Below are 20,915 nucleotides of genomic sequence, written 5' to 3' on the forward strand. Positions count from 1 at the left end.
CCACCTTAGGTATAGGTGGCTGGCACCTTAGCTACTTCAGCCACAGGCGCCGAGCCCTATCACCACCTCTTTATCTCTACATAATCTTATGTCAGAGATTTAATACCCTCAGTCTCTGGGTTACTATGAAAAAGAGAGGTTCTGTAGGTTTGTTCTTAGGTTGAATTTGTATGTAAGTTGGAACAGGTATATTTACCTATATGGAAGGTAATAACTTCCTTCCTGGTAATAACTTCCATTCATAAGTGTCAACCATACATAAGTTGGATTTTTGTAACTCAGTGACTACCTGTAATTAAACTGTTTTAAAGTCCAAAGTTGTGTATAATGTTAGTTACAGTGTTCACCAGGCTTTCCCTAAACTGTTCGGAAATAACAAAATTCTCTTATTTGAGTTTCAATTTATTTTCTTTCTGCCATCTACATTTATGCCAAGACTTGGGAGATAACTTGATCAAGTAAGGTTGGGTACATCAGATTTAAGACCGCAACTAAGCTAAAGAAGTCAATGAATATTTTATTTCTAAGCAAACCAAGTGGAATACATACAGAAAGTGTTAATTAAATGGGGAGGCACAAACAATAAGATAGATTTGATTGTATGAGGAAAGGAAAAATGGGGAAAATAGGAAACAGTAGTAAGTAAACAATGAAAAATACTTAGCCTCATTAATAATTGAGGAAATACAAATTGAGACCACAATGAAACACTATTTTTTTTTTTTTACTTACTAATGTGAAAAATAAAGAAGCCCGACAATACTAAGTGATGGAAAGGATGTTAAATTAACAATAACTTTTACATATTGCTGTTGGGAGCACAGGATGGTGCAAATCCCCAGAAAACAGTTTTAGTATTATAAACTCAAACATTTATATAAGCTGCAATCCAGCAGTTCTCCTCCTACATGTATACCCTAGAACTCTCAGACATGTGCGCCTTGGAGCACGTGAAAGATATTCATAGCAGAGTTAATCGTAATGGCAAAAAACTAGAAACCGTCTAGATGCTCATTCACAGGAAAATTTAAAGATGGGTTGGGGGGGTCAACAGGGAGGAGTGCACATGTAATGGAGTGATTGGTAACGTCAAGCTCTGAAGTTGAATGGTGGGTTTGCAGGTTTTTGTCTTATTAACATAATAATTTATATGTATTACTGTATTATCCGGTATGAACTGTATAAAACATATAATAAAACAAATCTGAATAATCCCAGAGTAAATTAGTCTGTCTCAGATTAATTGAGCAATAACTTACCTGAATTACCTCATAGCCATTTAGGAGATTTGTTCCAATGTGATGACAATACCAAATCCCCAGTAAATTTAGTAAAGCATATATATATATATTCTGTGTGCATAATGCCTAGCAAATCTTCATGTTCTCCCTCATTATTCTTTTCTAATTTAACTTTTGCTGCTTTCAGTCTTTGTTTATTCTTAAATGTAATATTATCGACATTTGAGAATTAGAAAAAAGCTTATTTTTTCTTATTCTCTGCACTTAATAATTTAAAATTAATTTAATCCAAAGCAGTCTATTTTATCTCTGCTTCTCCTTCCCCAGTAAGTGATCCCAGTCAGTCATTAGACTGAGAGAGGATCCAGAGAGCAAACCAGAGGAGTTTGGACTATATTAGGCTCAGGACTTCAGGTCACATAGGATGACCCTACTGTGACTTAAATACTTAAATGGAATTTTCGGATATGAAATACTAGTACTCCAAGATCAGAATAATTTTTATGTTATTATATTTCCTTACTCTAATAAAAATTAATAGTGCTTTGTAATGCTTCTATCTATGGAGCATTTGGAAGGAGAGACTGTTCCTTAGATGCAGTTGTTAGTTTTGAACTATGGATGATTTATATCAAGAGGCTGTCATAATGTAAACTTTCATTCTTTGTGCAGGTAAAATCATCTCTATTGATACTAGTTCCCTGCGAGCTGCTGGCAGAACTGGCTGGGAAGATTTAGTGAGGAAGTGCATTTATGCTTTTTTCCAACCTCAGGGCAGAGAGCCTTCTTATGCCAGACAACTATTTCAAGAAGGTAAAGTTTCTCTCTATTGTTTTCATTAACCTTGCTCTTTATTAATACTGAAAAGTTTGTGTAGAACTTATGGCTTGATAAGTATTTTCTCCAAATTACAGTTTTTGCAATAACCAGTTTTAGGAAAGGAAGAAATGGGTAAGCGAAGTAATTTACGAGTGGATCCTAAAATTTGGGATGCACATTCTAAGGAACAGGCTGTCATGTGGTGGTCACTCATTCATTCATTCATTCATTCAGCAGACATGTATCAAGTTCCTAACATACCTAGCATACTGGGTAAGGTTCCAGGGATACAACAATGACTTAAGAAGTAGGGTTTGCCTTTAGGAGCTTATAAACACATTAGGGAAATATATGGCAACTCTGAAGATCAGTATGATGTGGGCTATAATAGAGGTGTAACCAAAGAAGAAAAAATTAGTTCTGACTGGGAAAATTAATAATGTCTTTAGAAAGGAGGTGATATTTTTGTCTGGCTCTTAAAGCTCATTCCCAGCAAAACAAGCATGTAAAAGGGCTTCTGGATAATACTGCAGTTGATCTGATGAATGTTTACGTTATAACAAAGCACTGGTAGCTCCTGACTCAGGTTGAAGTTTCAAGTCAAAAAGTATATCGTATGCAATTATTATTAAATGGCTGCTGTGTCTTAGTAGGTACTATGGGAATATTTAATGATAGGAAAGGTAGGGAAAATTATTTGAGAATTAAGCCTAAAAAGTTCACAGAGATTGAGAGTTAAAGGATTCTGATGTACTCTTAAAATATTCTAATTTAATTATGGTAGGCTAATACTCTTTTCAACTATAGTTTATTCTCTAAGTTCCAATTAGTTTCTTCAGCAAGAAGCTCTTTCTATAGCTGTTCCTGAAAAACAAATTTAAAATATTTTTCATTATTCCATCATCTTACTTTTAACATTTTCTCATGTTAGATTTCCTAAGTTTACAGAGGATCTTCCATTCATTACATTTTAGGTCAACTGCTTCCTAGTGGCATATGGAGGAAGTAGGTTGATTTTCTTTTTTTTTTTCCTGGAAGCCATCTATATAAATCTCACAGTCCTAGTTACTTCTGGGATAGCTTCCTATAGACTAATGAATCTCCAGTGGGCTCTTTACTAGATTTGCCGCTCCTAATAATGTATTTCACTGGGTAGAGCCAAGAATCTGAATTTTTAGAAAAAGTGTCCCAGGCAATTTTGAAATGCAGCCAGGTTGGAAATCATTACAGTAATCAACTGATGCCACTGAACATAAACTTTGTGACTTCCTCTACCAAGAGTGGCAGTTGACTTGTGCATAGATTTGGGATTCAGACTATTGTCTCCATTCACTGCCTAAAGTTCCAAAGCATACGGTACCATTTGATTTTTCTTTGTCTTAACTTTTTAAGGCTTTACTTAAAAACTTAAGCTTATTTGCCTGCACTTTATAGACATTTTCACCAAGGCAAGCAGATCTAGATTATTGTCTCACTGTCCAAGTGACTAGGCTTCCCATAGATGTGATTAAGCCACGTGTTTCTAAACCTTGGTTAGAATTCCCCATAAAATAGATTGATTAGAGTATAACAACTAGCCTGTCATTAATACATAGAATGAAACAATTTAGAATAAAATGTAAAGCAATATAAGCATAATCTAGTTTCTCTATCCAGTTGGTCATTTCTTAATGTTCTCTTCATCTACTTTTTTAGAAAAAACAAATCCTTATCAATAGAAATAAGTTATATTTTTCCCAGAATTAAGTTATCCAGAGTCCACATGACTTGACTTTAGTGTTTTGGAGATCTGGACAACTTGCCAAACATCTTTAATTGAGCACGCATTTTTCTAGTATGTTATAATATATTCAGTAGTAGCTAATAAGAAAAATGTCCATGAAACACTTAGATGAGAATCACCTGTTAAAGATGTTGACCTGATGAATTGAAATCTCTGATGAGGGCCCAGATAGCTTAAGAAACCTTGAAGATAATGCGTAAGTTTGAGAACCACTGGTCAATTAAGATTGGAAAGAGTTATAATTTGAATTTGCTATTTCCTTGCTGCCTCTTCACTTAGGGACAGTGTGAATAGAGTGAAACAAATTCTACCACTGCATCCTTGATTGTGTGTAAAACTTTACAGTGATTGCTATTTAGGCAAGAAGAATTTGTTCCCCATCTGTTGTTTTTTCTGCCCATTAACTTACTCTTTGAAGGAGGCAGCTGGTATGAAATCCTAATATGCATTAAAAATTTTAGTTCTTAATTTTTTGGCTGCTTTTGACAGAAACAACTTGTGCACTGCTTTTAACTATTTTATCTTCCAGAATCAAATTTGAAAATACATTTCAGTGAAAGAATATGTGGGAATACTCAGCATGGACCGGATTAAAGTTACACTGAGATTGGGAGGAAATGGGTATTAGGATCACTTAAGGAGCTTCTTAAACTAGGAGAAGGTCCATGCGACTGTATGTAGTTTAGTAAAGGTTTTGTTTAATTCAGAACCGTTACTTTAAGGAAAACCTAAGGTTATAAGGTCCCTGATAAGATAGATTCATCTGGGACAATTGTTAAACCAGCGTTCTGGACCCTACTCCACACTACTGAATCAGAGTCTGGAGTCTAAGATGTTTTCTTATAGTGAAATTTGTAAAACATAAACCTAGATTCTAGAAGATAATAATAGATATAATAGGAAATCATGTTTCATGTTTAATTAGGTTTGGGAAATCTTTAGTCTCCTATTTGGGAGGATTTATAAAGACACATTGAAGGTATTTGAGTTTCTGGGAAGTTTTGTGATAAAAACTTTGTTACCCAAACTTTTTCCTGGAGCACATCAATCAGCAGTTAGAGTAGTTGTCATAAGAAATGTTGGGTTATAGATCCTATAAATTAATTTTTTGAAAGTTCTGTTTACCTGTACATAGTGATATAATGGATCAGCATTTCCTGCCTTTGAAATGGCTATGATGTATTATCATATTAAAAAGTGGGATAAAAAAGCATAGCATATGTAGTGTGAGCTCACTCTTGTATATCTTTCTACTTTCCAATTGTAGAAAATTAACAAAATGTTAATAGTGGTGGCCAGCTCTGTGTGATAGAATTACTAATGACTTTATCTTTACCTGTTTTGTTTCTTTGTTAACTCTGTAATCACTAAATAAAGCTATTTTCATTTTTAAAAAAATATCATGAGTAAGAGTTTGAAGGAGATTAATAGTATTAGAAAGTTTGAAAATATTGCTAAGGAACAGAAATACACATTCATGATTAATCAGAATTTTCTTTGAGACTTGTATAATACAGTTAATTCCAAGGTCCACATAATAGTTAACTGAAAATAATTTTATGTCAAACTCTCCTGAAAATATTTAAAATCTGAGTTTACTGTCCTCTTACAGAAATTTTGATACACTAAATAGAATAACTCATTGGTGATTGAAAATCTTAGAACATACAAGGTTAATTTTTTTTTCTGTATCTAATAGCAATTTTGTAAATTGCAATTTTTACACATATTTAGGTAAATACTGAAAGAAAAAGAAATCTCTACCAACACTGACCCATCATACCATACATTTCATATATTTAGTTACCATCAGTAAGGCATGTTACCAAATTGAGAGCTATTAAAATACCAAATAGCTCTATTTCTACACCTGCTATAACATGGGAAAACTTAATGTTTCCTTTGTTTTGTATCTTTTGAAGTCTATTCTAGAGAGAAAACAAAACAAAACAAAAAACCCCAGTGTCATGTTAAAGGTTCTTGGGAGAGTTTCTGAGATGTCAGTAATACTCCTTTTAATACTATCACTCCCTACTAAATGCTCTGTAAAGTTTAGAAATACTTACTGGAGTCAGAGTTAAAATACTAGCTGTATAGTATAGTATCCGGCAAAACTAGACCAGAAAAGGGTGGAGATCAAAATGGGATTTCAAAAGTAAACCTTGAAACCCACTTAAAGTAAAAATATGGCATGTAGAGCAAATCTTTTATCAAACCAATTCTGTAAAGAATTGTGGCTGCCTCATGTCTCACTCAATTCAGGATATTAGTGATATATAGGATTGACGCTAATGGCATAAATGGTGTCCAGAGAGTGACTAAATGTGTTTATGACTTGGGATGTATATACTTTAGAACCTGCTTATTTGTTGTTTTGAAACAAATGTTCATTTGATCCCTGCTGTATACAAGGTTCCATAAGAGACATTATCTCACAATATTACTGGCTCCATTTTTGTGATGAAGAAACTTAAGATGGGTGAGGGTGAATTTGTATTAAGTCCTAAATTTATAAATGGCAAGGTCATAAGTCAAGCCTGAATCTGACTCTTAAGCTCTTATCCTTTTGTTAATCTGTGCTGCCTTCCTATTTATTTCCTTATCTGAATAATTAAGGACCAGAATTTTAGTTAATTGGAGGGTCTTATTGAATTCTAATTAATTGACATTTTACCAAATTAAATATTGCCTTTTTCTCATTTCAAAAAATGGCTGTGTGAATTATAATGTGCTGAGTCTTACTCCATAAATTCTCATTCAAAATAATCTAACTTCAAAACTTAAAGTGTAATTTCCTTGTATTAATAGGGTTCCCCAAATTCAGGAATTTTTCCTAGTTTAGATAGCAGTTTTACCAGTTTAGGCAGCATAATTAACATAAAACTATTGATGTTTCTGTTATCTACATAAAATATCTTAATGTTCTCATGTTAGCCTAAGTTTCTAGTTCTTTCTCACTTTTTAGCGCTTGTCAATAGATCAAGATTATTTCTCATTAATTTCCATTACAGAATTAAGTCTAGATCCCTACAAGAGCATAAGAATAAATTGGAATATAACATTAAGTATTTAAGAACATAGCTAAGATTGAAAATCTGTCCTATAGTAAATAAAAGTTATGACAGTTGATCACATGTCATTATCAGTCTAATTAGATGAGATTCAAGTTGAAGATTTTTATCGCAAAGCGTAGTTCAAGATTCAGTGGATAGTGGAAAATAAGAATAGGACACAATACCAGCCCTTATGTTTATTCTAGCTAAAGAAGGAAAGTGAATGTCTAAAAGTTATGTAGCAATATAATTTATTCAAAGCAATATAAAAAGTAATGAGAAATAAGGTTGAAAATGTAAGTCAAAATATACTGCTGTGCTGTTCAGTATGGTAGCTACTAATCACATATGGCAGTGGAGTACTTGAAATGTGGTTAGTGTGTCTGATGAGCTGAATTTGAAGATTTATTTAATTTTAAATTTAAATTGCCACATGTAGCTGGTGGCTACCATATTAGACAGTACAGCTCTGTAGTGAAGACTCAGTGACTGTTACCAGCAGAATGAGGTGATCCTGAAGGACAATAAACAGTGATGGAGAAATGGATAAAAGGGCAAAAGCAAAATAATGGGAAATAACTGTCTGTCTTGTCTAGCCCTTTATATGTCCTTAGGTTTATTATTCCTTGGGTTAATTGTTAATTTCAAATGCCACCCTTTTGTTGGAGTTCTATTTTCCAAATATATTGTTAAAGAGATATTAACAGTTGAGATTGTTAATGCATTTTTAGAATTTGCTATAGCAAACATTTACTTATATCCTTTCACAAAAAATTACCAGGGTCAGTTAAAGGCTCTTTTTCATCCTTTATTGTTTCATTAGATACTAAATTTCTCCATTCATTCTATTTGGTAAATGTGCCAATGATTTAGCTGCGGTTGTCACATGGGTGTGGTAGGTTAGTTAATTAGTTTGACATAAGTATTAATCCTTTCAATTAATTTTATATCCCGATTTTGGTCCTTTGGCAGATTTATTATGGTACAGATTTATAACTTTTCAGTTGATGATATATACCCAAGACAACAAGATAGAACATGTCTTCTCTTTGCTTCAAGTAATATGTATCTTCAAAAATCATTTATTGACTCGGTGCCCATAGCTCAGTGGTTAGGATGCCGGCCACACACACCAGGGCCAGCAAACGGGGCCAGGGCCTGCTAAACAACAGTGACAACAATAACAAAACAGTAGCCAGGTGTTGTGCCAGGCACCTGTAGTTCCAGCTACTAGGAGCCTGAGGCAAGAGAATCGCTTAAGCCCAAGAGTTGCTGTGAGCTGTGATGCCATGGCATTCTACCAAGGGTGATATAGTAAGACTGTCTCAAAAGAAAAAATTATTTATTAATAATTCATTTGAAATTTTGTTCACATTTCCTTTAAAATGTAATTGAAGCCCTTTCTGAAATGTTTTTGAAAACTAGGACTAACATTTATTATAGGCTAAATTATAATAGTCGTTTATGATAGTAATTCTTGTGTTTAAATGGAGATGATTATTAACCTTTATAGCTGAATCTACCTATTAAATCTTTCTTAAAATAGATTTCTATTGTATTACTAAAGCTACTGATATTTTATTATTCAATAGTCTGGTATAGCCTTTACATATTTAATAAACATGTTTAGAATTTTGTCTGCTGTTAATAAAGCTTTAAGACAAAAGTAAATTATGTTGTTTATAAAGCAATTTGGCTATCTTAAGCTAGTTTTTCTTTATATTAATCATTGGCTTTATCTTAATTTGTTTACTAAATCTAAAAAGTTCAAACATTAAAATAATATATATTAATATAATAATTCATCAAATGGGACCTTAGTGACTCATCTTCCTCAATGTAAAATTAAATTTTAATATTACCTAAGAAACTCTACAAGCCAGTCAGAACTTAGAGAGTGAATTTCATAGTATGTGAATTGTATCTCAATAGAGATGTTACTAAAAAAATCAGCCAGGAAAAGAAAAAAATAAACAAAATAAAACTTATTAAAGATAATTCTGAGAGTAAGAGGAAAAAAGTACTTCCCAGTATTTTTAATGGAGACCTAATGGATTTGAAGTGTTGCCCCATTGTAGAGAAAGATTAAAGTTGATATTTTCCTGGTGTTTCTTCATAATTATAATTTATGCGAGGAAGCACCCATTCAATAGAACTAAATTAAAATCTGTCTTCAAGCGGTGTATTTCATCTGGAATCATTTTTCCCCCTCAGATAATCTGCTTTGTCCGAACTATTCTTTATTCTGAGATTAAGAATAAAGCAGCAGTTGGGAGGGCATTTGAAATAAAGTTCTAGGTAAAAGGAAGGTCTGGTGACTCCTTGCCCAACGTACAAGTGTCCGAATTTTAACTAGGTTTCTCTTTTGTTTGAAACAGTGATGACTCGTGGCACTGCCTCCAGCCCATCCTATAGATTCATATTGAATGATGGGACAATGCTTAGCGCCCACACCAAGTGTAAACTTTGCTACCCTCAAAGTCCAGACATGCAACCTTTCATCATGGGAATTCATATCATCGACAGGTACTACTTATTTGGAGAGCTTCTTATGAAATAAGTCAGTTCACATATCTCTTTTTAGAGAAACGTTTTGTGCTCTTGGTGGCTAGAAATCAGAAGTTCTAAATCAGGCATGAAACTAGTATGAAGAGTATATAATTAATACATATTTCCATATTGGGTTTTATAGTTTTGTAATCTAACAGCTTTGTTGTTCATAAAGGGAAGCAGGAAAGTTGAAGCTGAAAGTTTGTGTTTTAGGGGATAAAGCCAAAAAGGTGGCTAAAACTTTGTAAGTTTCCATATATGCATCTTATAAAAGACTTCAAAGTTTGTTAACATTATCATCATCATCATCATTATTATTATTATTATTGAAAGTGTTTTATTTTCATTAGGACAAACTTGATGGCTTCTGAATTCATGTTGACAATTTCTCATAGAAACTACAAATTGTTACAGTATCAACTTGAGATTTTTGAATGTCATTGCCTCTAATTCTTTTCCCTCTCTGAATATATTTTATACTAGTATACATAGTAAATTCATGGGACTATTCTTTAATCTTATGCCTTATTCAAAATTGCACATTTACAGCTGTTTAAACTTGAACATTAAAAACAAAAACATTTTCCCTCACTTCATCTTCTCCTCATCTGATATATTTACTTATTGGAACATGGTAATGCCAGTCACAAATCTATTGTCATGATTATGAATTTGAGCAAAGAGCTCACCAAAAACCTGAATTCAGCGTTCAGTTTTTTTCTAATTTTAGTATAAATTATGCTTGTGAGTGGAATTAGCACAGTTCTTTTTTTCATATTGTGATTTCCCTTTTAAAACATCTACTATGTCTGCATATCACACTTTTTAATTTTTACATCAGTGACAACAGTATTTTCCTTACCCAGTCTTCCTTTTTGGAGTTGAAATACTTAAAAGCTGTAACAGGGGAGTCATGAATAAGTGCTTTATAAACAGAGGTGTGGGAAGTTTCTTTTTCAACCAAAGGTATTATTATGTTGTTTGTATTCAGTTTAGAAAAACTTAAAAGAGGGGCAGCACCTGTGGCTCAGTGGGTAGGGTGCTGGCCCCATATACCGAGGGTGGTGGATTCAAACCCGGCCTCAGCCAAATTGCAACAAAATAAAAAAAGAAGAAAAACTTAAAAGTGTATATATTAGATTTTTTCCCAAGACCAAGAAGGATTTCTTTCACATATACCTGAGACCATTATTAAATTTAAGAGTCCATAAGCACTATTTCTTTTTAAACTGTGCTAATATTTCACAGTAGTACTAATAGTCCAGTGTTTTTCCTTAATTTAAGGTAATGAAGTTAATAGTCTTGTTTTATAATATATATCATAAAAAATATATTTTAATTCAAACAAATGAAGATGTCTGAATAACATCTTTTTTCCCCTTAGGGAACACAGTGGACTTTCTCCTCAAGATGACACTAATTCTGGAATGACAATACCCCGAGTAAACCCCTCAGTCAATCCTAATATCTCTCCAGCTCATGGTGTGGCTCGTCCAGCCACATTGCCACCATCCAACAACAGCATGGTATCCACCAGGGTAAACCGCCAACAGAGCTCAGACCTTCATAGCAGCGCTCACAGTAATTCTGGCAACAGTCAAGGGAATTTCGGATGCTCACCTGGAAATCAGATTGTAGCCAATGTTGCCTTAAATCAAGGACAGGCCAGTTCCCAGAGCAGTAATCCCTCTTTAAACCTCAGTAATTCTCCAATGGAAGGTACAGGAATGTCCCTAGCACAGTTCATGTCTCCAAGGAGACAGGTTACTTCTGGATTAGCAGCAAGGCCCAGGATGCCAAACAGTTCATTCCCTCCTAATATTTCGACATTAAGCTCTCCTGTTGGCATGACAAGTAGTGCCTGTAATACTAGTAACCGATCTTATTCAAACATCCCAGTAACATCTTTACAGGGTATGAATGAAGGACCCAATAATTCTGTTGGCTTCTCTGCTAGTTCTCCAGTCCTCAGGCAGATGAGCTCGCAGAATTCACCAGGCAGATTAAATATACAACCAGCAAAAGCTGAGTCCAAAGATAACAAAGAGATTGCATCCATTTTAAATGAAATGATTCAATCTGACAACAGCTCTAGTGATGGCAAACCTCTGGATTCAGGGCTTCTGCATAACAATGACAGACTGTCAGATGGAGACAGTAAATACTCTCAAACCAGTCACAAACTAGTGCAGCTTTTGACGACAACTGCCGAACAGCAGTTACGACATGCGGATATAGACACAAGTTGCAAAGACGTGTTGTCTTGCACAGGCACTTCCAACTCTGCCTCTGCTAACTCTTCAGGAGGTTCTTGCCCTTCTTCTCATAGCTCACTGACAGAGAGGCATAAAATTCTGCACCGGCTTTTACAGGAGGGTAGCCCCTCAGATATCACCACTTTGTCTGTCGAGCCTGATAAAAAGGACAGTGCATCTACTTCTGTGTCCGTAACTGGACAGGTACAAGGGAACTCCAGTATAAAACTAGAACTGGATGCTTCAAAGAAAAAAGAATCAAAGGACCATCAGCTCCTACGCTACCTTTTAGATAAAGATGAGAAAGATTTAAGATCAACTCCAAACCTGAGCCTGGATGATGTAAAGGTAAAAGTGGAAAAGAAAGAACAGATGGATCCTTGCAACACAAACCCAACCCCAATGACCAAACCTGCTCCTGAGGAAATTAAACTGGAGTCCCAAAGCCAGGTCAGTAATTCCTTGCTTCACAGAACGATTGTTCATAGTTATTTCTTCTTTTTCATCTATTCTACTCTAGCCATAGATTAGGATTCATGTAATGTTTTATCCTATCCAATGAGTATATATTAAGAGGTTAGCAGCAATAGTTGAAAAGTCACAAGATGCCCTAAAAAGTTCTTTTTTAAAACTTCAGAGGGTTACAGTGTTAATGCAGCATTCAAAAAAAGTAGATTTTTCTTTCTGTCTATACAATCAGAGCTCACATCTTCAGAGACTTTTAATAGTACCTTCCCTGCCCCCTTCGCCCAGTCCTACCTATTGAGTCTAACTCCATGTGAATAGAATCTAGGAATCTGTATTTTAAAGATGCTCCCTAGAGCACTCTGATGTGTAGCTATGTTTGGGAACCTGCGATGTAACCTAATGGGAGAGAAATATGAAGAGGTGGACAAAACTACCTAGTCTAGCTTGCTTTTTATTTCTATTAAAGCATTTTCTAAAGCTGTTTTCCTTTTCATCTGATTCTAACCACCCTCAACCATCATCAGAGAATAGGAACTTGAATATTCTGGGTAATAGAATATTATTACCCTTTTTTAAATGCCCTGAGACAGAAGTACATAAAAATCTTTCCGTAAATTATTATCTATTAGGAACCTCTGTGTTTAGGATGGGGTGAGGGTGGAGTGAAAATTAATAAGCCCATTCTTTTATTGAAAAATTGCTTGTAGACTCTGAAGGAATCTAAGAAAATTAAAATATTGGGCCCTTTCTCTCTAAGAGCTTTCACATCATTTATGGACAAAATATAGACATTCGTGAAATAGCTGTCGGTGTTCTTACAAAGTAGTTTATCCCCAAGACTCCATTGTGATGAAAGATTCACACTTAGTATGCATAGGTCCTTTAGTTTCTTGAACCAGCTTGATTTTCTGACCTCATCTCATGGAAATCTCTCTCTTCCCTCAGGCATACTGCATTCTAGGCACATGGAAATCCTTGCCATTCCTGAGATAAGCCATGTCTCTTCTAAGCATCTTCTGCCTTGTTCTTCTTTTTCTGTGCCTGCTGAACTTCTACTCATCTTCACAAACCAATTCAGACAACATCTTTATAAAGCCTTCTCCATGTAGCACTAGTTAGACATTTTCTTCCTCTCTATTTCTAGCGCTTTTGTATTTCCTTTTATTACAATTTGTAGTAACACTATTTTGACTGGTTCTTTTGTATGTGTGCTCTTTGAGGATAAGGCTGTGTCTCATGTTTTTTGTTACAATGAAACTAATATTTTTTTAGCGGAAAAATAGCTTTAAATAATAAATATATTAAAACTCTCACTCTTTAAAATTAACTTTACAAGTAACAGCTTTATAAAATAATGCCATTGTGTACAGTCCTGGTATTTCTGTTTCATGCACATGTGCATGCATTTCTGCTGAAGTAGACCTAGGGGTAGAATGGCAGGATCGTAAGATACGCATATGTGTAGGAGGTGATGCCAGTTTTCCTAGTGCTAATACTTAGTACTATCAGTTTTTTTTTTTACCTTTTAGCCATTCTGGGATGTGCGTAGTAGTATTTTATACTTTTAATTTGCATTTCCCTGATAAATGTTCATTAGTCATTTAGATGTAATCTTTTGTAAATTGTCTAGTCTGATCTCTTGCTGATTTTTTAAATGAATTGTTTTTGTTTATTGAGTTATAAGAGTTCTTTATGTATTCAGGATATGGTTATATATTTGCAGATATCTTCACCATGCAGTGGCTTGTCTTTTCTTTCTTTTAATGATGCTTTTTGATGAAGTAAAGTTTTCTGTTTTATATTTTTTAGTCTTTTCCATTATGGTTACTACTTTTTGCACATGTGTAATGAAAAACATGTTCAGCAATGTTCATGACAATGTTCATTTGTATTAGCCCAAACCTGGAAACAACCCCAAAATCCATCACATAATTTTGACATATTCATACAATGGGTTACTATTCAGCAATAAAATGAATGAATAACTACTACATGTGACAGTATGTCTGAATCTCAGAAACATAATTTTAAAAGAAATCAGACACTTAAAATAATACATGCATATAATTCTATTTACATATCTAGAAACAAAAATTTTACTTGAATTAAATAATGAAACCCAAACAGCCATTTCATGTTGATTATCTAAAGTAAATATAATGTAGTAATATTATGAAATGAAGCCCAATTTTCTTCTTCTATATATAACTTCAGACAAATGTAGGAACTTCCTACCTATTCTAGAAGATATGTTTCGTTTTGTTGTTGTTGTTGTTTTTGAGACAGAGTCTCACTATGTCACCCTTGGTAGAGTGCCATGGTCTCACAAACCACAACAACTTCAAACTTTTGGGCTTAAGCGATTCTCTTGCCTCAGCCTCCTGAGTAGCTGGGACTACAGGCACCTGCCACAATGCCCAGCTATTTTTTGGTTGAAATTACCCTTGTTATTTTAGCAGGCCCAGGCCAGGCTCAAACCTGCCAGTTTCGGTGTATGTGGCTGGTGCTCTACTCACTAAGCTATGGGTGCCGAGCCAAGATATGTTACTTAATAATATTAAATCTTAAAGTCAGGAGTGGCCTTTCTGACATCTTATTAAAAAATGTTTCCCAAACTTTAAAAAATCATTTTTAAAAGTTATGTCAATATAAATTTAAATTAAGTCATTGTATATAAAATTTTGAAAAATATGACAGTAAAAAAATTACCCATAATGTCATCAAGACACTTTTGACAGTGCTCTTGACACTTTTTTTCCTGTCCAGTCATTTTTCTATACATGATTGTATACTGAGATAAACAAGATAAATATCATTTTCTTGTATCCTATGCCATATTAATAAGCACTGAATATTTTTCCCCAGTGGAATAGTTAGCTCATGTAATTTCAAAGAAGCCCCAATCATTCTAATTATTTTCTTTCTTCTCTCATAGTCGCACTTAATTCATAAAATTTATTTGTTTTTTTAATTCATAACATTTAAAGGAAAGATTTTTTTTCTACATTTGTTTCAGATGAAAGTGTAGAATATATTTCCTCTAACTTTGGTTTCTATTCTTAGTTTTCAGCTGACCTTGACCAGTTTGATCAGTTACTGCCCACTCTGGAGAAGGCAGCACAGTTGCCAGGCTTATGTGAGACAGACAGGATGGATGGTGCAGTCACCAACGTAGCCATCAAATCAGAGATCCTGCCAACTTCACTACAGTCCACCACTGCCAGACCCACTTCCAGGCTAAATAGTATGTGTTCGGGACAACACCTCATTTTAAATGTTCAGTGGTAATGTGAATTGGAACTTTGTCTCTCACCATTTTTACGTAGACCTTTTGCTTTAATTTAGAATGAAATGTCTTTTCATTGTTGCCATTACAGACAAATATAACCAGTTATATTTAGACACATAAACTTCATTCATCTATGTATTTGAAATCGCAGCATGACCTATATATCCTTTCTTAATGTTCAGGTGAGCCGTTGATACCAAGGAGAGCAAGTTTGTGTTCTTACCCAAAACGTACCTGACTGGACTTTCAGAATTCTAATATTGTGTCAGATTATGTTTCCCAAAGTGGTTTCCTTGAACACTAGTCCTGTGAGTTACAAAAATACTAAAATACACTAAAATACTAGTGCTAAATAGTACTAAAATACACTGGGAAGTACCATATATTCCATATTCCTCCTCTGAAGTTTTCACAATGCCTTGTATTAAAGAAACTTACTGCGATTTCTTTAACCTAACATTTCCCAAACTTTCTTGATTATGGAATTCCTTTTCTCAAGTAAGACATAAACTAAACTCACAGAATGAGTTTTCCATGACCTACTATTTAGGAGACAACTGTGTTAAAATATGTTATTATTATTCTAACCCAGGTTAGCATTTTCCTATTTAAGAGACATTTAGATAATATAATACTGCAAGTTCATAAAGATAAGACTGTCAGATTCTTTCATCCATCAAATTTTGATGTTGGGGGAAAAACAGTAGTAATAATTCTGTTATGTGACCTTGAAACTAAAGGAAACTAACCAGTTCACTTTTAAAACTTATCTAGGTTTTAGACTTTACTCTGTCTCTCTTCTTAGGGGATCAGACGTGGGACTACATTTATTTCAATCTTAGCTTATTTCTGTCATGAGCTTTTAGCTGTCATGACCCAATTCCTAAAAGTTTACCAACATTTCCAGACACCTGCAAAGACAAATCTGAGTCATCTGTGACATTTTTGGAAACAATATTTTGGCTGACCAGAATGCTAGAGGAGGAGTCAGCAGCCTAGATTCAAGTCTCATATTCTCTATTTATTAGTAGTGTTAACTCAAGGACTTTATTCTCTTTATCTGCAATATAAGAATTAGATGAAATGATTTTTGAATTTCTTCTAATTAAAACTGAGAGGCTTCAGACTCTAGGATATTAGGCACAGTTAGGGAAACAGAGACAAGGGTGGAAAGAGATAAAATGAAAGTCAGGAACCACATGCAGTGGTTCACCCCTTCTACTTGGGAGGCTGAGGTGGGAGGATCACTTGAGGCCAGGAGTTTGAGAATAGCCTGGGCGACATAGTGAGGCCCATCTGTAACAAAAAGAAAAAAAAAAAAAGAATGTGTATTGATTGGTTTGTGTCCTTTTCCCCTTTCTCATTCAATATGAGAGACTGGATGAGTTTTCTCAGGGGATGCTGACTGGCCCCAAAGATGTCTAAATATGAGAATATGTAGTTTCTACCTGATCTCCCCTGTTAGTCTGAGCGCTTCCCCCTCTCTCCACTAAGTGGTTGGTTGAGCAAAAGCCATTCTGCCACCTAATCATCCACCAGTGAAGGCCAGCAGCAGAGACAAGCCTCCCACTCAGCCCTCCCACTCAGTGTCTTAAAACACTGACTTAATAGACACAAGCAGGATCATCAGTACTTTGAGCAAAGTCTGTAACTGGAAAGAGAGCAAACGAAACAAAAGGAGTATGCAATGGAAATGCATAAACAGTGCATGGACCAAGGGAAAAAACTGCTAGAAATTTTAGAAAGATAAAGACACATTATCCATGAATAATATGGGAAGGAAAAAAGAACATAAAACAGAAAATGGTCTTAGAAATAAGAAATCCAAAATAAATTTTAGGGGAAATATGAAAGGATAAATCTAAGAAAAGCTCTCAGGAAAAAAAAAAGAATGAAAAGACAAATGGAAAGTAGGGAACAAAAAGTTAAGGGAATTCCAAGATATACCTCAGAGGACCAATAATTGATTAATAAGAATCTCAGTAACAAACAACAATGGGAATGGATAGGAAGATATTATCAAACAAAATAAGTAAGAGAACTTTCTGGAACTAACTAAAGTATATGATTCTGCAGATTGAAATGGTTCAATAGGTACCCAACACAAGTGAAAAAAAATTACTTGTACCAAAGCTTGTCAGTTTATCAGTCTGGAACATTAGAGGTAAAGAAAATATTCTAAAACCTGCGGAGAGAAGAAGTGAATTCTATACTGTGAATCAGGACTTTCACAGAGGTAATATTGGCACTGGAGTGTCTTGTGGTTTGAGAAGGAGGACTTACAGTTTCAACCATGACAATAATAGCTGGCATTGGATTGGCCCTCTCATTGTAAATAACTAGAAAATATCAAAATAATAGGAAAGAATTCTTGTCAAATAATAAGCAGTGTGGGACTGTGATCTCTGGTAAAAGAGAAACAAGTAAGATGAGCTCTGCAACAACCAAGCTTTTTTCTTGGAGACAGATAGGAGGAACCCAGAATGAGCCAAGTGTTTTACTAACCTGAGGAAGCAGCTGTCAGAGTTCAGTGAGACTGGACTGCTAGAACTTGCTGGACAGAGTGCCAGAGAGAAGGACATGTAATCAAAGAGCTCCAGAGGTCTGTCTAAAGTTGTTGTAAGTCTTAGACTGGATGCTACACTGCACATGATGGTTTACAGGTGGGGCACACACAGCTCATGAGGAAAGAATAACTGTCTGGAAGCTATGAACTGAACTACCTCCAGAACTCACATGAGAGTGGAAGATGTTCAAGTTCTGACCAGAGTGTGTAGACCTCCTTGAACATGTGGGACATGTAGTAGAACATTTATCAGAGGAAGCTTTATTTATCCACTCCTGCTCCTGAGAAAAGCAGGCTTACATGGACTTTTCACTTTTAGATGCTGTCATCTTGGGCTTCTGCCAGTTCTCTTGCAGTCCACTTCAGTTCATCCTGCTTCTTTTTCTCCTCTGCTGCTGTCCTCTCCGCTTCTGCCTGGGGTTCTAGGTAACTGTAGCATGCGGCTCTGTAGACCACACTAAGGAACAGAGCCGTGTAGTGGCCGAGCTTGATGAGCAGCGGGACCTGCACCTGCCCAACCATCTTGTCCCCGACCTTCCCACCAGAGGCACAACCCCCGTAAAGCCCTCACCTTAGAAGCAGGTTTGTGAGACCTTCCCAACAAATCTAAAAAACAAACCTCAAAAGCATCAAGCTGACGAACAAGTAAATTAACTATCTGAGGAATAGTATTCAGTAGTCTTTAAAAGGCACCAAAATCCAGACATTGAGCAATGTAATGTTCATAATCTTGAGCATCCAGGATATTAAAGAACACACAAAGTAGCAAGAAAATGATCCAAAACCTGTACAAAAATCAGTTAATAAAAACAGATCTAGATATGACAAAGATGTTAGGGTTAATAGAAAAAGACTTTAAAATGGCTATTATTTACATGTTTTAAAATCTAAAGGAAAATATGGACATAATCAGGAAAGAAATGTAAACTACAAAAATAAAAGTGCCAGATAAACCTGGTAGAGCTGAAATATACAGTATCTGAAATGAAAATGTCTTTGAATGGTCCTAACAGCAGATTAATCACTGCAGGAAAAAAGCAGTGAACTTGACACAGCAAGAGTAACTATTCAAACAGAAAGAAAGAAAAAGGGCCAAAAAATGGTAGAGGACCTCATTCACCTATGGGCTAATCCTGAGGAGTCTAATATCACAGAATAGTAATACTTGTAGAAGAAGAAAGATCAGAAAAAAACTTTTGCAAAAATAATGGTCACAGAATTTACAAATTTGATGAAAACTATAAACCTACAGATCTAAGAATTTTAATAAGCCCTAAGCAAAATAAACACAGAGAAAATGACTTTAAGCCATATCACAATCAAATTGCTGAAACAAAAGTCTTAAAACTCATCAGGGAAAAATGACACATATGCCAAATGAACAACGGCAAAAAAAAGTGCTGATTTTTCTATACCTAATATTACTCAAAATGATAGAAAATATATAGATTTTTGTATAAACAGCTGGCTTTCTATGTCTAGTGTCTTTCAGAAATATAATTGAAATACGGATTTTTTTTTTAAGTCAAGTGTGAAACAAAGTTTATTAAGGAAGAGAAAGATAGGTTTTACAGAGTAAGAAAGCTTACAGAACAAGATGCATTTGCCATAGCTGGTGAATGGGCCTCCACTGCCATAGCAAGTAGATAAAGAGGCCTTGAGTATGGCCAGGGGTTTTCTTTTACATTGCCTGGGTTAGGCCTATCTTATGTTTCAGATATCACCCTGGAACTAGAGTTTTACTGCCCAGTGCAGACTTCTCATGAGCCTCTCTGAGAGCCTAAGGGATCACATTGTAGATTTACGTTAATGACATGATAGTCATTGGTCTTAAGGCTGTTCTAGGTCACCTTCAGGACTCAGTAGAGTACCTATTGCTAAGCTGTAGAGTCTTCTACATCCTTTTGCAGTTGGCATGCTAAATTCTAATTGGTAGACTGGTAGGATGTGCCCTCCTCCCCAGGTGTGAGCGGTTAGGGATAAAATGAAGGGGGTGGCACCAAGATAGAGGGCTAGGGGCCTCCCCTTTGTCCTCCTTCCCATGAGAACCCCATTCCTAACTAACTACCTAACTGTTGGGGATTGGGAGTCCCAGTTTCCCAATCCCAATTCCCAATTTCCCAATTCCTGCGACTTCCTAGTTGACCTAGAGATTAAATGGAAAATTCTTTTTTCTTATTTTTTAGTTTCTTTAAATGAAAAATGGTAACTATTTGAAACAAAACTAACAGTGGATGACACAATGTGTCGAAGTATATTTGTATTTGTCATACACTTATATGACAAAAATAGCACTATAGATGTGGAATAAATGATACTATTCTGTTTTTTTTCACAATTCTGTTTTATATGAAATAGCTTAATATTTAAAGCTAGATGTGAAAAGTTAAAGATGTATTTTGTTAATAGGAAAGTATTACAAAATGGGAAGGAAAAGCTACTTTCAACTGAGTGAACTTACAGCAAGGTCACAATATGTATATTTAATTTATAAATCAATTGTATTTCTATATAATGTTCAAATACAATTAATTATATAGAAAAAGCAATTTAAAAAGCATGTAAAATATTGAGGTATAGATTTTATTTTTTTCTTTATGAAATCGTAACTGCACACTGATGCATTTATAGGATACAGTGTACTGATTTGATATACGATGTGAAATATTTACATTGACCTATTTAACACATCCATCACTTTGCTTACTTAGATGTTGTGGTAAGACACTTATAGTCTTTTCTTAATATTTTTAAAATGTACCCTTGCATTGTGCACATTAGGGTGAGGTATAAATTTTAAATAGAACAATGTGTACAGGCTCGGCGCCTGTGGCTCAAGTGGCTAAGGCGCCAGCCACATACACCTAAGGTGGTGGGTTCGAATCCAGCCC

General features: G+C 34.9%; 1 protein-coding gene and 1 pseudogene across 3 annotated transcripts in view; one reads left to right on the forward strand and one right to left on the reverse strand.

The window, feature by feature from the left end:
* The first annotated feature begins 1,879 nt into the window (after window positions 1-1,879).
* The window catches only part of NCOA1 (nuclear receptor coactivator 1), a 65,884-nt gene continuing 46,848 nt past the window's right edge, over window positions 1,880-20,915 (forward strand). For all 3 annotated transcript variants that reach the window (XM_023511802.1, XM_023511803.1, XM_023511801.1), the window contains exons 1-4: window positions 1,880-2,054; window positions 9,275-9,422; window positions 10,831-12,151; window positions 15,233-15,413. In XM_023511802.1, coding sequence (XP_023367570.1) covers window positions 9,277-9,422; window positions 10,831-12,151; window positions 15,233-15,413 — 1,648 coding nt within the window. In that variant the 5' untranslated portion in view covers window positions 1,880-2,054; window positions 9,275-9,276. The remainder of the gene's footprint in view (window positions 2,055-9,274; window positions 9,423-10,830; window positions 12,152-15,232; window positions 15,414-20,915) is intronic.
* LOC111724350 lies at window positions 18,075-18,546 on the reverse strand (annotated as a pseudogene).

The sequence above is a fragment of the Otolemur garnettii genome, unplaced genomic scaffold (assembly GCF_000181295.1).
Source record: "Otolemur garnettii isolate 467f Iridium unplaced genomic scaffold, OtoGar3 scaffold00022, whole genome shotgun sequence".
Lineage (NCBI taxonomy): Eukaryota > Metazoa > Chordata > Mammalia > Primates > Galagidae > Otolemur > Otolemur garnettii.